Here is a 17,283-nt window from a genome sequence, read left to right on the forward strand (position 1 = left end):
CCATTCCACTGGCTGTCGGTGATGTAGACCATGCGGTACATGTAAGCAAAGGTGGTCTGTAACAGGATTTCAGGGTAACTAGGGCTGGGTACTGCAATGTCTTGTGTGAGGCTGTCTGGGCCCCCAGAGAAGCGAGGTGGCTTAGCAAAATCTGCGTGTCACATAATTAAAGGAGATGCATTTCAATGGTTTATTTTTTCTCTTTAATTAAGATAATCTGAAAAATACCTCCCTAAATTTATTTAAGTATTTGTCGGTTTATTGCAGTTCTCTTTGTGGAAGATTGAGTGTTCAAGAAGAAAATATATTAAATCTCTCGTACGTTAGGTTTCTTCTTATGCTGTACATAATGAGCAATGGTGTAGTTGTCTCTGACAGCTACTATTTACAGTGCTGTGGCCTCGTTGAAGGCTATTGTGGACCATCTTTCTATCACTATTCAATTCAGATGTGGTCACAGAAACCTGTCATTAACACCTTGAGCCTGAACAAGAGTGCTGTTCATATAACCTCGTGCCTCAAATGCCATTTGAGCTCCTGCAGTTCCTCTGAGCCTGTGCTAATGCAAGGTACTAAGAGCCCTTCAGCACTGATGCAGATGTACTGCAGAGTAACTTGGGGAACTGTGGGAAGGACCAGTGTGCCTGTGCAGAGGACTGCGCAGCAACTGCAGGGAATTAAAGAAAAAGAGCCTGCAGCAACTTTTATTCCGTTCTTGAGGCAAGAAATTATAATAAGGTACTGCAAGTGCCTCTAACCTTCATTCTGTTTCGTTTAAGGAGTAATTGTGTTGACCATTTTGGCTTTTCTTCAGTCTAGATTTCTCTTTGTCTTTCCTGCTGGGTCTTAGCTAACAGTGTCTCCCTGTCTGTGCCTTGTGGGTAGCAATTTGATTCATTTTCATTGAGTTGATTCAGTTTTAAGAGTTGAAACCTTGGCAAACAAGGTCATTCTGCCCCCAGAAATAGCATGCTGTGCTTCAGATCAAATCACTGATTTTTTTTTTGATTTTTTTTTTTAACCGTCTCAAAATATTGAAAAGGGAGTAGTGGCAGAAAGTATCTATTGATCCCTTGATAAGTACAGTGGCAGCTGGGAACATTCTTAAATACTAAACTAGAAAGACTGATAGAGCTGAAATGTGAAATAAAGTGAACCTGCACAGTGCGACTTCTCTGAAGAGGGTTGGTTTGTTAAAAAACAAGGATATTAAAAGTGTCTGGAAAGGAACCAGGACACCCCAGAGGTGCAGAGGCTGTAGATAGCAGTTAGAAATAGAAAAGCCTGTGGGCAGAAGAGAAGGAGAGGATCAGCCAGATGGACAGAGGAGTTGAAAGGAGAATGAATCGATGACATGGGTATGGAGATTGCATGAGGAGGTAACGGGCACTTCTCTCTGGTGTTCGGAGGAGGGGGATCAGGGCAGTGCAGCACTGCTGGAGGTTTTGCTTATTTGTTGGGTTTGTTGGTTTTTAAACATGAGAGAGCCCAGTGCGGTGTCAGGGGAACCATCTGACCAAGCAAGCCTTTGGCTCACCATCTGTCCTTATGTTGCTGCCCCAGAATCCAGTGCAAAGCAGAGCCATGGGTAGCATGGGTTTCATTCTGTTAGGAGATGGCTGTGATGGGAAGTGCCTTATGTTTTCTTACTAGTGATGTGTCTCAGTCCTTCAGGTTCTCCTCTCCCTCTGCATTCCTTGTTTTTGTATTTTCATCTGACTGACAAAGAACAGCGGAGGGTTCCCCATCTTTCTCTCAGGTTACTCCCATGCTGTAAGGGGGTAGCTTGAAAGGGGGCTGTTAAAAGGAACTTAAGAGAGCTTCTTCCTTGCTTTGTACAGCTAAGAGCCTGCAACATCAAAGCTATATGCTTTCTGTGTGTGCTTTCCACCTCACTGTCAAAAATGCGTGCATGGGCTGTGCAGGGAGAGGAGGGGATCCATGGCAAGAATATGGCTGCTGTGACCACGAGGGTGGCTCACAGGCTGGCTGGAGGTGGTCCTCCATCCTGGAGAAACAGCACTTGTTTCCTTCATCTTTTTCCTTTAGTGCGGTTAAGTTCTGGGCCGGATTTTCCTCCCAGATTGGCCAAGCTTTGTGACACTGATGGCAGCACAGTGTGCCCAGGACAGGAAGAACTGTGGTAAGAAATGCAAGTCCTAATCTCTCTGAGGTGAAGATGGTTTTTGCAGACAGTGTAGGCCAGGAGGTGCTGGGATGGGGCAGGAGTAAGGAAGAGGGAAGCATGGTCAGTTGGTTATTTCCTGACTTGTAGTTGCAGAAAATAGTATTATGGGTTGCCCTTGGTCAGCTGAAGCAGACCTTGTGTGTTGTTTGTTTTCGGTAATAGAATATTTTCCAGTCTGATGACTGGGGCTTCTTTTCATCAAAGCTTTTCAAGATAAGACCCTGGCACAAAGCCTCGCTGCCCATTCCTTTCGGCTGTCCACCAGCCATCCTCGTTTTCTTCAATGACAACTACAATGTCTCCTTCAGTGATGTCCAGTTCATCCACATTCTGAAAGGAAATAGAGAAAGGAAACATAGTTAACCTGAGAGCACAGGAGAGCCCAAGCATGTATCATATCTGATGGGTTTGGGGTTTTTTATCCTGCCTTTCATCAACAGTCTGCCAGTGTCCCTGTGTTTGGGAATGAACCTGAAATACCAGACAGTGAGGGATTAAGCACTACTGAGATGGCTATTTCCTTAAGATCCTCAAATTTCCCCAGGCTTCATGGTATCTCCTCCTGAGCAACTTGACTGTTGTATCATTGGGGAATGCCAGAAAGGGTTAAATACGACTGTCCTAAACCATGACCCTTCCATAGGCTGCAGGTGTTGCTACATGATACAGTGGACAGCTTAATTCCCAAGGGAGATGACAACAGCGTCTCTACTAATCCAGGCCTGAAATAGGTTTCTCAGTTCTTTTAATATGGAACAGCAGGACCAGTGGAGGTACAGTGACTCTTCCTCCGTTAGGTAACTTCTACCTCCGAGACAAATGCAGTAGTTGCAAGTAAGCTAGTGCTGAGCTCACAAGTGGCTATCAGCCCATTCAGTGCTGCTGGTTTTTCTATATTCCGTATTTTCCATAGGAAGCCACTCTGCTACCTGAAGTGTGGTAAAATACAAAGCAGGGTAGGAGAGGCTTCCAGATACGTCTGATGCATCAGCTAAACCTAAATTTAATGTACATGAGTAGGTAAGAACGGACTCAAAAAGTGAGAAGCCTCAATATACAATTTACTAAAAGTAGTAACAGGGTCTTTTCTCAGCAGGGAAAATCTCTGTGTGTCATATTTTCAAGGCAACTTCTGGAGTAAGGATCTGACAAAGATATCCTGCAGTCTCCTCAGGGGAACGGCCATTAATAGTGTGGTACTTTCAGCTCTGCTTGGGTGAAATTTCAGGCAGATAATAATACAGTGTTTAAAACAAAGAGCTTATAATAAAAGGTGTCAGAATGTTACTGTACCTAAGAGAAAGCGCTCCTTCCCAGCCCTTTCTCTGCTTTCATAATTTCTCTGGCTATCTAATTTGTCACATGCCAGCATTTCTTCAGTGTTGGCTATTGATGGCAGATCCCTTTGGTGTGAGGGTCTCTCTGCACTGTTAGCTGCTCCTTCTGCTAATCTAAAGCTAATAAAAGAAACCTTTAAACTGACATGTAATTAAACTGTGAAAGTCCCATTAGGGGAGGCTAATGGTTTAGCAAGAGTCCAAGAGGTTCTGGAGTCCATCTGGTAAGAAAACATTGATAACCAGTCCATTCATAGCCTTTTACTAATGGTACTGTGCCTACATAGGTCTGAAGCCAGTGGGAGTTCAATATCCCAGGTAAGGATGCAGGTTGCTCCTTGTAACAATCTTTTGGTACGTGGACCATGTCCACTGTGGTTCTGCAACTTGCAACATTGGAAGTACAGGGAAAGAGTGTCATTTTTTATGGACATTCAGCCCTGCAGCCCTCTCCAGCATGGAATGCCAGTGTGTTAAACTGGAGCAGGATTCTCCAGATGCTAAGTGAGATCAAATGGAGGAGAGTTCCTAGATATGTATCTGTCACGTATTCTTACATTCTACAGTTTGTAGCCATTTGCCCTAGGAAAACATTTCACAAGAGACTTACGTTCAAAATGCACAATACTGCATACTTAGCCATCACCCCCTAAAAAATAAAGTTTCCTTGTGTTTGCTGTCTTCTGTATCTCTAGAAGGACGTTGTAACAGCTGAGGAGTGATTACACTAATCAGTTGCAAAAAATCTTATTATTTCATCTTGAGGCAGCATGGTCTAGTGATGTGCATCAAGAACTGGCAGTTGGGATTCCTGGCTTCTGCATGTGACCTTGACCAATAATTCTTGAACTACCCCTGGCTGTGAAGTGAAGATAACACTTCCTTCACAGAATTAACACTTTCAAAATGTTTGGATCAACATAATCTATTTTAAATCTGATGCTATGAGGTATTTTGAAGACTTTCATTACCTGAGCTGTGTAGTCATAAAGTACTCTGTAGTCCTGTGATGATGTGATTCCAGCTTGTTCATTTACAAAAATGGATGCATAGACTCTGTCTGTTTTCTCTCCTGGGCCAGGGGATGACACACACACAACAAAACCACCACAGAAACAAAGAGTTCAGTTGCTTATAAATGCATAGGATCATATGCAAGAGTTCACAAATACAAGGGTTTCTGTTCTCTCTGTCTGGAGATGTACATGTATAGAAAAGCTGCTGTGAACTGTAGGTAAAGTCTTACACAAAAACTGTGTCCCATTAATCAGAGGACAATGCACTCATTGAAATTTGTGGGAGGTCAGAAACTAGCTTTAGCCTCATCGAGGTTGGGAAAAATGTTTACCCTGCTAAAGCACAATCCAAATGATCTAAATGGGAAATGCTGTGATTAATGTGGTTTAAAATGGTTGCTACTGGTAGTATAAAATTCTGGTAGTTCAGTGACTCACATAAAGCTTTTCTTTTTCCCTTGAGAAAAATGCAAAATATCATGCCGACATTTTCCAGTAGTTTACATAGTTCCCAGATAGCTATTTGTCACTGACATATCTTTTTTGGCAGATGTTTTAATCCAGCTTGTCATACTTAGGGAAACCTTTTACTCCTTCCCAGCATCTGCCTGGCAGCTTCCCCTGCTGTTGAGGTGAGCAGAAGTTTCCCACATAAAACCCCTTGGTGGGATGACAGTGCTCCGACACCGCACGGAGCGGCCAGGGTGCCTGTACCTTCCCCCAGTCAATCTGTGGTTTAGTTGTCCTGCTCTAAGGAGCACCGTCAGCTCCTTGACTTCTCAAATTTTGAAAGACAAGCATGGAAGCAGTTGAAAACTCTGAACACAGTGTGTTTGCCATTCCTGAGGGTCTTCTCCAGGGAATGTTCTCCCCTCCTGTCCCCAGCCTAAGGACATTCAGGAAGAGTGACGACCCTCAGCTGCTCAGCACTGCATTGCTCTACATGTGCCCAAGCCCAGGCTGGTGCCTGGTAGGTCCAGCTGCTGTTTGATGGCACTGGAGAGTCCCCCCTGGCTGAGCACCAAATAGGATAGTCTGGCTTCATTTCTGGATGCCCAGGCAGGCAGGCCTGACAAAGGAAATTGTTTTGGGTATGTTTTAAATCTGTTCTAAAACAGCTTTTATTTTCATTAGGCAAGAATCACAGTTAAAATGGTTTTGTTTTAAATCAATGAAAATGTCATAACCTGTTACTTTCTGCATAGTCAAAATACTATGTTTTAAATGTCATCTGATAAATGCCTAGCTGCAAGGTTTACAATAAGGCAGTGTAACTGTGAAATGAGATGGATATTTGCATTCATAAGGCATGAACCTGGTCTGTTATAAACTTTAGGTATTCTCTTGGGCTTTTTAGAGGTAGCGTATTCTACCTTAGGAGAAAACTATTTAAGTCATACCGTGTCATTCTGAATGTACAGTTCCCTTTTGCCTAGACAGAGGTTTTGAAGACTATATGGATTATTTGGCAGTTCAAACTGTGAAATTTGTTTAATACACATCCAATTAAATTTGTTTCCAAACGACTCTTTACTCTTGACTGCCAACATGTGAATATTTGCTGTACCATTTTCTGCTCCGTGTCAAAGACTGATTTAGCAATATGATCTAAAACAAACACATCTGATAAACTTATTTCCTGAAGATGCATACCAAGAGGAGGGGCTGAAGGACTGGCAATCTCCATGTTATTTTTACTGCTTCCATGCAGTAGTCCTGAGAATCTGCAGAATGAAGAGAAGCCAATGACAAAATGAGTAAGCAGGGCTGGGTATGTGCATTCCTTCATCTCAGCTGTCTGACTCAACCTTCCCTCCATCTGCTGCAGCACTGGGTAGATGTCACCTCTTCCCGTGGCTGACTGTTTTCATTTATGCTGTAGATATATTTATCTTCAGTTAAAAATATATTTTTAAAAATGCAGAACCATTGGCCATCACTAAATGGATCACCACAGAATGGATCAGATACTATTTTGTTGTTGATCCAAAGGCTCGTGATGCAAAACTCCCATTATTTCACAACATTAATATTATGAGAATTATTAGTTGTGTGTAAGAAATTACCATCTCTTTGTCTTTAAGGAAAACTCTGATACAATTTAACATACAAAGCTTGTATAATAGGCCTTTTGTAAAAACTGAGTTTAAGTGAAAATTCTTTTTTTTTAATCTATCCCTAGTTATTTTCTGTATCACAGCTGGGTACTGGAGACTAACTAAAATGAGAAAATGGGTTAAGATTCTCAAGCACAGCTAGAAACAGCATCTCATGCTTAAGGCATATTTCAAAGGTCTGATTTTTCATCTGGTGAACACTCAGTGTTTCTGGAAGACGGATGTCCAAACTCAACAGTTTCTGAAAAACTTGGACTGAGTCTCTCTGCGCTGCTTGCCCATGCAGAGCACAGTTGTATTCTCAATGGCAGTGCAGTTGTCTGCTGTAACTATAGAATGCAGTGTTAGAATTCATTATTATAGAAGACCCGGTTTCCCACTGAAAAACAAGGTATTGTATATAAACCTAATCAGCCCACTAACAAGCCTGGACCATATTTTAAGGGGGAGTTCACAGCCTGCTCCTTGCCATGTAATAAGGCTTGTCAAAGTGTAAAGCTCCTCTGCTTTAAATATGATGCCATTCCCACTGTGAATTAGCCATTTTAGTATAAAATATTTAAACCAATAGATCTACCCTGCCCATCTGCTGATACAACTGCATTCATGCTACAGCATTTACCAGCGTAAATGGATCAGAAAAGGAAAAATCACCTCCCTAATCATCACAGTTATTCTGCTAAGTGTTTTCTCCTTTGCTCTAGATACAGAGAACAGCTCTTTGTTCTGCTCAGCGGGGCGGTGCAGTAAGCTGGGAGATACTGCTGGAAAAGACAGCTCTCCCCAGCCTTTGCTCCTAGCAAGATTCACCTTTGCCCTCCCTTGAACAAATTATTTTTGTTGCTCTGTGCTGTGACTCACGAGGAAAGAGGAAATAGCGACTGCTATCCATTGCTGGCTAACTAATTGTTTTATAAACTCATCCCCTCTCTCCTCCCACTAGGACATGGCAAAATTACTCTGACTGTTTTTAATAGGTTTACTTCTTTTGTCAAGTTATATTTATAGATACATAGCTGCCTCTTGCTACGATGAAGGAAGTAATAACTTTACAAGTCCTGTTGCCTGTCATCTTACATTGCTGTTCGTACAGAGAGATACCTATTCTGGGAACTGAAGCGTGCCACTCACCTCTTCATCATGCCACAAGACTGGGTTGGGCTGCTGTTGCTTCTGTTTGGTTCTCTGCTGTAATAGTTTTCATATCCTATCGCATCTGCAACAAGAAAATAAAAATAAGATGTTCAAACAGGCAAAACTTTTTTCTCCCCACCAGAATGCAGCCAGATGCAACTGTCAGGGGTTGCTGCAGCAAACCACAATACAGCACCTATCTGCTCCTGCCTGTAAAGCAGCTGCAGCAGCTCAGGGGGGCTGGGGAATTAACAAAAGGCATTCAGATGATTGTAAGCAGGTGTGTCCTTGGTAGAAAGGCATGCTTGTCCTGAACCAAACACAGTCAAGGTCCTGAAGAACCATTCTAATGGCTGTGGCTAACCCTAATTAAGAAGGCAGTTAGCTCCATGACTGTTTCCTCTGTTGCCTTAAAGCTCAGGCATTAAGGGAGCAGAGCGTGGTCATTGTGAGCCTGGGACCATGTTCATGATACAGCTGGCTGCAGTGTGTTTTGCTTCTTTTTTTCTTAATGTACCGACTCAGGAATTTTTGTCAGAGCTGGGGAGATTTCTGAACATTGTTGCCAGCAGCAATAATGAGGAATTTCCTGGTCTCCCCTTGTGCTTGAGTGTCTCCCTAAGTTTCATATCTCCCCTGTCCACCTCTGTTGTTTACTCACAGAGATCTGGGGGTTCTCTCAAATATAGTTATGTTAGAGTTCCTTCACTCTCCCTTATGGTGTCGTTAAGGGTGAAATTGAGACCATTTCCAAGTCTAGCTTTACAGATTAAATAGTTACAGATGTATTTATTTATTTTGCGTCTCATAACATCTAGTCTAGTTACTTAGAGCTGGTGGCCATATACCCTTTCTGCCTTCTCTGTGGTAAAGCCAAACATGAGTTAAGTCTGTGATACCATATTATCTCAGTTCTGATACCTGCAAAATAAGAAAAGAGATTGGACTTCGGCTAAAGGTTGTGTTGACATTCTCACATTGGGTCAGCCAAGATCATAAGCAGAGCAGGCACATACAACTAGCGAGTATGAAAAACCCCTACAAATAAGGCTCACAGTAATTAGGGATTTTTCTGACCAACTTAAGGGTCTCCTGTTACCCTTCTAGATTGTTACCTTGGTATAGTTTCTAGTCTATAATGCATTGTAAGATTAGGTAGAAGAGGGGAGTGAGCAACAGCATCAAGAAACCCAAAAGGTTTGGTTAAGATGAAGGTGCAAAACATGTGGCTTTCCTCCTGCATTTTGCAAGCAATAAAACAGGCCAACAGCTCACCATGTGCTACTGTGCAAAGTCATTAGCCAGAGCTGTGGAGATACTAGGATATTACTTCCAGAACTTCTAGAAGATGGCAAAAAAATCAACAGAAAAGCAAGCCTTTTTCTTCGCCTTTTGTAAAGCTCTCAAGGGTTTTTCCACCTGTTTCTTATTAGAATTTAGTCCTGTCATAGCCAAGAGTTGTTTGCAGACTATTGCCTAGGCAACCGGAGAATGAGAAATCTCACACAGAAAAAACTCAACAAAACCTAGCTGAGAATTACAAATGTCTTAGTATACAGAAGTTGTTTCACACTGTTGGAAGGCATAGTTCTCCCTTCTGCCAGTGAAAATGTAGTTTTTCCTTGATAAATGCTCCTATATCAGTGAATTTAAATTCCTTCTGTGAAGAATAAACTATAGCAGCAAAATGGCATCCAGTGCACCAGTTTCAATATATTAATTAAAAAAAAAAATAATCCCTATATCCTAATTCTTAATCATCATAGGTGTAATGACAGAAAGGCTGAGTGAAGAACGCCTTGGGTAGCTCAGTGCTGAGTTAGTGGCAGCGCCCAGCTCCACGGAAGCAGTCCCTGGGCTGTAATTGCTGCCAGCTCTGCACTCTGCAACAAAACCAGAGGGGTGGGAGTTGTTCCTGTATGAGATAATGATCCCTTGGGACAGGGCCTTCAGACTGCTGGTGTTTGTACCTATAGAACTCCCGGCATGGAAGGTTTTTGTCAGTATAAAATTTTCTTATGCCAGTATAGCTTATTTCCCCGCTCTGAAGGGAAGTAAGCGCTGCGGACACTGCGGGGGGCAGGGTAAGGGGGTTTGCCTGTGACTTCCAGTCCGGTGTTAGAGCGGTTAGTGGAAGTGAAACAGTATCTGTGCATGGATTTTTTTTAAAAAAGGGAGCCACAGATCTTTTCAGCCCAGATTATGTATCATCAACTAATGAAGAGATGCAGTAGATGCAGTAGGGGTTTTTCTCTCCTTTTACAAAGGCTGTGAATCTTTGTTTACTGCAGCAGCTGCACAGAAGTGCAAGCGTTCACTCAGTCTGTAGGTATCTTGTATTGCTTGTTGAAGTGCGAGGGTGGGGGTTGTATCCGGCTGTGTGAAACATCAGGTAGCCTATCCTTAGATAGGTGATGTGTTTGGAGAACTCCTACCCTGGAGCAGCATGTTTTCATTTTGCAACTGCTCTTAGCTCTTGCTGTCTCGGTCTTGTTTCAGCCCAGATGTTTTCATCATTTAGGTTTATAAAAAGGCTGCTTTGGCTTTACCGGACAGTCTGCAAACCTTACATGGCTTCTGCATGCTGGGGCAAAGCCAATTTCATTCAAAATTCCTCCCAGTTAGAATCTTGCCCTTATACAAACAACTTCCTGAGTGGACAAAAGATGCTTTCCCCCATTGGGCAGGTGGAACAAAACAATACAAAGTTCGGTCTTCTCTGTGCTATAAATTAAAAGGCAGCATGTCTGTCAAGGGGACACCAGGGTGCAGTTACACAATAAACTGGCTCTGACCTGTCACCGTTGCAGGAAACTGAAGTTGCCATCTCTGCAAGGCAGTTTGCCACCTCTTTAGCGGTGTCAGTACTGTGAAATAAGCCTGGTTGCAAAGCCGGGACAACTTGTGTTCTTCTTTTCTGGAATGTTATTTTTAACCTGGATCATTCAGCTATCCCACTCGCAGTGCCGCAGAAGGAGCGGTGGCAGCACAGTGCGGGGGAAGTGAGCTGCAGTGGGTAGGAATGAATAGCCAGAGCAGAAACTCTGGCTGGCTTCAGCTCCAACAGGCGTGTACCACACACCTGCAGCCTCAGCCTGATGGGTGACTCATCTAACAAGACCAATTGGAATAATTACCTGGAGGTTGTGTTCCCGTCATTTTGGTCTTAATGAAGTAGTCTATGTCTGACTCTACAATGCAGTTCTCCAAGCTTACCCGAACGTCTTCATACAGCTACAAAACAGAATCCAAAAAAATTAATTTAATTTTTAACATTTCATATTGAATCAACAGTTAATGCTTTTCTAATAATTTCCCCTTAGGAGACACTTTATACTTGGTACCTGTCTGACCTGGATGGATCTTTGGCCTGTCCCCCATACCAACATTCTTGTAAACGCAATTGTTTATTTGTGCTCTGGATATTCTTTTAAGAGAGGAGGATGAAGGCAGTCCAGGGCTTTTCAATGCAACAAATTAACAGGAGGAAACAATCGTTCAGCCTCATAACTAGCGTATTCTTTGTCTTCCAATTTTGAGACCATGACTGGATGCCTTTCTGAAAGTTGTGCTTGAGCCCAGATATACTCAACTGAGTGTTCTGGTAGCTGGAAGCATTCCCCAGCAAACTGAGGGGAGACAGCAAGTGCCAGCAAGTGTGACACAGACTGTCTGCAGGTATGTTTACATCTGGAGGGAGCAAGCTAGACTGGGAGTACCCCCCCTTCACTGAACATGCGCAACAGCCGGTTTGCTGGAGACAGGACGCACAGAGAAGGGTGAGCTAGTGCTGGTTGTTAGAGCCTTGCTCCTCTGCACATGAAGCGAGTTGGCAGGTGCCCCTACCTCATCGTCCTTCACACACTGCATGGAGAGCTGGTTGCAGTGAACCCACAGCGAGTTGCGGAGGACGGTGATGCGGTCACACTCCTGGAGCTGGAAGACCTAAAGCCAAAGAGGAGATGTGATGTAGCCTCATGGTAGTTATTTATTCGCATTGCAGGGAGCAACAGGGCTGGGGCTTCTCTGGGTCAGGTTCATAAGTCTGCAAGGATCCTTTGTAAAGGATGTGTTTACAATTACTGGAGAAAATACATTACTTGTTCATGCTCAAGAATTTGTTTTAATTGATTGCATCAAATTAAAGTTATGTTCTGTAGACAAAAATAAGCAGAGGAGGGGAATCAGGATCTGGATTTGACCACTACCTCTACTGCCAAGGATTTCAGAGTCGGTGTCTTGTCTGCCCATCACACTGAAATGTCGATATTTAACTGATCAGTAGAATGCTGGTGTGAAAGGGTTGTATTTATGATAAAGTTAGAGCCAAAACTATCCATCTCTGCCTTCTAAAATGTCTTTCCAAACTTTTCTCTTTTGAAACTTTGAGGCTCTCTTGAGTTGCTTCTGTTCGTTTCTAAAGTTATTTTCATGCTAAAGAGAAGGCATTTTTCTTTCTTTTCATCTGTCTGTTTTTCTCATGTTGTTGCACAGCTTGAGAAGAATGAAGGGGGAAGAGAGAGAGGTGTGAACTGAGATGGGGGAAGAGGCAGATAAACTAATGCTTTAAAAACTTAACAAAAATCAAAAAATCAAAACAAAGCAACAAAACCCACCCTGATCTCTAAGTTGTACTGTTATAAGTAGAACATCAATTTTTGGTTTTCTATGAGGTGTGAAAAGCTCAGATGCTTCGAGCCATCTGTTTCCATCTCCACTTGCTAGTAATTATGTCCAGAACGCCACAAATGTATACAATGTTCAGCAGAACACTCAGTTGGGCATACTGCCTGCCATTGAATATCTTACTATCTAAAAAAAAACCACCAGAAAAAAGAGTCTGTCAAGGGTGTAAGCTGGCGTTGCAACCGGTTTCTGACAGAAAAAGCTTTTAAGGAAAACCTGAAGGGTGGAGAGTATTTCAATATCCATTCTGAACAAAAAGCCTATGGCTGCAGCCTAGCCCCTAAGGGGCTGCTGAAATAGCACAAAAGCCAACTGGGAATTTTGCGGGTAAATGATGTCCTGTCGGGAAACACAGATCATCAGAGAGGCAAGTGTAGTGACTCCGGCCTTGTCAGGCCCTTTGCAAAATACAGCTGGGTGGTGTGTTAGACACAGCCCCTGTGGTTCTTTCAGCTTGTGTCACCAGACTGCCTGTGAACTGGGGCGTCTCATGCCACGGAGTATCACACAGCCCCCATGATGATGGTAGTCCCAGCACTGCCACTTGCTAGCCAAGATTTTTGGGCCATGAATGTCCAGTGCGCAGCCAGACACCTAAGCAACCTTGGCACTTCCAGATTCCCCACTATGCAGCCAGTAGTTTTAAGCAGGAGGTGTCAGAAAAGTTACCACAGGGATAACTGGCTTTTTGTACTGGTTACTAGTTTTAAACGCCTCAAAAAATCTATTAGTTCTTCTATCTACAACCACTTCTAAAAGAATGTGTTAAAGATGCCCTTCCTTTATGAATGCTTGTTTGAACTAAGCAGCAGGCAAGCCACAAGCTCTGTGGGCTATTCAGAATTTAGACATGGAGGAGAAATGAAGTGTGTTAGGTTGTGGAACATTTTGCTTGTTTGATGGCTTTTTAAGAAAGGGGAAAATGTGCATCTTGGGAAAAAATAAGGCTTGGCACAATTCCTGTGGAAAGTCTGCTGTGCTAGCCATGGGACTTTCCAGTTCTCCCAGATAGGGAATATTTAAGGGGAAGCAGAGAACTGGAAAGCTATGCTCTTGGCATTTTATTTTATCTGGAAATAAAGCCCGCAATGAGTAAACATAGTGAAATCATACTTCAGCAGATGGGCAAATGTACTTGAAGCATTAATATGACCAAATGTGTGGCTGATTTGGGTTCCTGTAAATTGTGCAAAACTTACTAGCCGAGTGCAAATCTTGTCCATCCTCAAACATAATGGAAACAGTTTTTCACCACCACCTTTCCACTGAAAGATTAGTCCATGGCAGACGGCAAATATTCTTGGAAGTGAATATAAAGTGCTACACAAAATAAAGATTCTGAGTGCCTTAGATATTTTTGCTCTCAGAATGCTATGGTACGTACTTTTTTAGCTTAGCCAGAAAATTTTACTTTTAATCTCCATTGAATTTGTAAGATTTAAAATAAAATGAACACAAAAACCTCTCCTGCATTGGAACAAGTAGCCATTCTGGATGTTTTTTGCAAAACATAATCTAAAGGGCATCTCAAAGCTAGTGTATTCTTACGTTAAGTTGTAAGTGAAAACTGGCAGAAAATGCTTGCAAATAGATTGTACCAGTTCATATATTGTTCCACTTCCCACACCTCTGCACTTATTCCCCTCCTTAATATTTACATACATATGCCAAACATGCAGGGAGAGTGTAAGCAAGACAGGTAGCAACTATGCCTAAATCAACTCTAGTTTTTGCAGTATTTTTGCAAAGACATCTACTGAGATTCCATATAAAGCAAACAGCAAAGCCCTTGGGACAGTATCTCAGATCTTAGACTGATATCTGCAAGTAGGATAAAAAAACGAGTGCAGAAATACATTGCTACAAAAGTCAATGTTTACCTCGCAGGTTTTGATGTGTTCCTGTTCCCAGTCTGTCCTGACCTTATCCAGCTGCTCAATGTTCTGTTTGTACACATTCTCTGTAAACACAGACACGCGTAATAGAAACCCAACAGTTAGGAAACAAAAAAAAGATACAGGTTTTCTTTTTTTTCTGCCTCTTAGGACTTTGCTGCAGTTCTTACACTTTAGGCCTGGTTTGCTAGAGTATCACAATAATATGTGAACCTGAAACTGGTGGGTCACAAAGATATGTTTTTTTCTTTGCAATATATTAGAGTAAGGAATCTGTCGGTATGGTTTGCTAATCATCTATAAACTTTACAGTGGGGATAATGCAAGTCAGAGATGAAAAGCCTGGACTATACTTGGGCACTGAGCCTCCTCAGGCTCTTTCCGTGCTGAGCCAGACAGGTAAGGCATGGAAACTTTTACAAGCAGTGAAGGACAAGTCTGAACTCATGAACCAGTTCAGATGCCTGCTGGTGGGTCCTTCTGGGTATATACTTAGTTTCTGGCTTGAGGATGCTACCATGCTCATGTACAGGGAACCTGAGGACTGCGTATCTGGTTTGGGCTGGCTGGGAGCAATTCAACTGTCATTCTTTTGTGCTTTCAAACTTGCTTCAAGAAGAGTTTTTCTTTTCTGGGTGAAGTCCCTAAAGGAGGTCTTATATAAATTTTTTAATGAAAGCAGGAGAGTTGCATTTCCACAAAGGAAAGTGATTGTGGATGACTATCAGGTTGTCATTCTTTAGAAGCTTCTTCATTAATCTTTGGGTAGGTGACTCTGGGAAACCTGACTTCAGACAGAGCCAGCCTGGGTAATTTGGATGCTGCTTTACCAAAATCAGTGTGGTGGTAGATCTTTGCTGAGAAAAATCTTAGTTCAGTTGCAAATAGAACATCACCTGCTTCATTTGCTGCATCTCTGCATTGCTTGGCTTTGTTCTGGCTCTGAAACAGGAAAAGAAACAACCCAAATTAATTTCTGACTGTATTTTTTGCTTCTGACCAAGGGTTTTTGCTGCCTGCTCCCTTTCCTTTTCTAGAGGAAAGGCTCAAACTTGCAAACACTTCTTGGCTGTCCTGCCTTGATGCATGGTTCTGTTGAATGTGCGCTATGGAAGAGAAGGGACCAGAATTTCACAGATGCAGCCATAGGTCTACTGGTTTCAAGGGAAATGTGGTGATTTACATCTTTCCATTCAGACATCCCTGCCATAAGAGCTCAGTGCTACTGTGATCGATCTGAAGTTTGTGTCTACTGGCTGAATTGTTTTTTCTGAAGTGTTTGATGTACTTTTGAAATAGATATTTATAAGCAGAAATAAATGGCAGTTAGAATTCTTCATTTTCCAAGCTCCTCATGTAATACACAAATGGAAAGAACACGGCCTTTAAAACACTCTGCAAATGCTAGATTATTTCCCATAACTCAGAAGCCTAAAAGCAAAATTCACTGTAAGCAGAAATTTTCTTTTTTAAACCTGCAGCTTTTAACAAATGAAAATACAGCTGTTATTGACAGCTCTGTACTCCCAGGTCTTTCTGCACAGATGGTGATGACAGTACATTAATGCACAGCTCTAGTCATTGGTGTGATACATTCTTCCATTCTGCCCTTCAAGGAAAGGCTCAGGTACGGTTTCTTATGCCCGTATTCCTCATCACAGCTGGTTAGAAAATGTGTAGTAAACTGGGAACATAAGCTTCATTCTTACTTGCTTCCTGGCCCAAACTGTTTGTGAGTGCAGAATTAAACAGCTGACGTGTTTCTTGTGAAATGCCTCTGTGCCTTTCAAACATGCTGGCATGTGTGTGGAAGTAATGAAGCACCCTGGGATCCTTCTGCATGAAAGGAGCTGGGTCAGATTTTGATGCCATTGAAGTTGCTAAGTGTTCTGGTGTAATTTCGGTAGGGCCAGGATTTCATCCACTCTTTACAGCTAAGCTAGAGGGTTTTGTTCATCAAAGATTAGCAAATGCTAGAAATAAAATGTGAAGTTCTGATCTGCTTCTAGTCTCCATCCCCCTGTCCTTGAGATGATTTTTGACCCTTTTTGCTTACACTGCACTGATTTTTACTGAGCCAAAGGGAGTTAATTTATTTTGTTTTCTCCCGTCTGTTCTGCTGTAAAATGTTCCCATTAAAAGTTAGTGAATTGTCAGCTACCAGTATCAAGACAATGCAATGAAGGACTGCAGTGTCCAATGATTTATTTTTGAGTTTGTAAATTTAGTTGAAATAAAATTAACCATAAGGAGAAAAATACTGAGGAAAAATATGCATTTTAATGTCAGATACTATGCCTACTAAATGTAAGTGACCAAAAGGCAAAACTAACTGCATGAATACTTCTGACTTGTTTCTTTATTTGTGTGAGTAATCTCTGATAAAAATCTCATTCAATTTCCCTTCAGAATTCATAGAACAATTAGATCATAGCCTGTCATAAATGAATCAGGTAATTTAGTCCTTTCCCAGCCTTTTTGAAAATGCTTGGTCTTTCACAGAACAAGATCAGGATTACTAAAGGAATTTGTGGAGGAAGACCTTCTTGGGAAGGCGATTTGGTTTAATTTTGATTGTAAGAAGTTAACTAGAAGGGAAAGCAGCCCCTGGCATCCCAGACAATGGGTTGTTAAATTGTGTTCTCTTGTACCTGGTAAAGGAGAAAACCCCACAGTTTTCTGTCTGTCTTCTAATGTACCTTTTCTGTTTGCTTTTGGTTGCCTGAAGCACTTGTCCGTTCAAAGGACTGCTCAGCCTCATCCGCCTCCTTGCACTTCTGTTCATAGGTCTTCTTTGACTGTATTGAAATGAAATCAGATGTGAGGGTTTGGGTTAGGGAACAAGGCTGGATTGTCTCCAGTGTGATGTTATAGGCATTTTGCAGTCTGGGGGGGAACATCAGTGCCCAA

At 42.2% G+C, this 17,283-nt stretch overlaps 1 protein-coding gene across 2 annotated transcripts in view; it reads right to left on the reverse strand.

The window, feature by feature from the left end:
• Positions 1-984: 984 nt before the first annotated feature.
• Positions 985-17,283, reverse strand: part of PSTPIP1 (proline-serine-threonine phosphatase interacting protein 1) — a 51,640-nt gene continuing 35,341 nt past the window's right edge. For both annotated transcript variants that reach the window (XM_080396868.1, XM_080396869.1), the window contains 9 exons: positions 17,073-17,171; positions 15,270-15,315; positions 14,359-14,438; positions 11,639-11,737; positions 10,930-11,026; positions 7,790-7,874; positions 6,195-6,265; positions 4,497-4,597; positions 985-2,518 (listed from right to left, as the gene is read on the reverse strand). In XM_080396868.1, the coding sequence (XP_080252994.1) occupies positions 2,387-2,518; positions 4,497-4,597; positions 6,195-6,265; positions 7,790-7,874; positions 10,930-11,026; positions 11,639-11,737; positions 14,359-14,438; positions 15,270-15,315; positions 17,073-17,171 (810 nt within the window). In that variant the 3' untranslated portion in view covers positions 985-2,386. The remainder of the gene's footprint in view (positions 2,519-4,496; positions 4,598-6,194; positions 6,266-7,789; positions 7,875-10,929; positions 11,027-11,638; positions 11,738-14,358; positions 14,439-15,269; positions 15,316-17,072; positions 17,172-17,283) is intronic.

The sequence above is a fragment of the Falco punctatus genome, assembly GCF_963210335.1.
Source record: "Falco punctatus genome assembly, chromosome: 7".
Taxonomy (NCBI): domain Eukaryota; kingdom Metazoa; phylum Chordata; class Aves; order Falconiformes; family Falconidae; genus Falco; species Falco punctatus.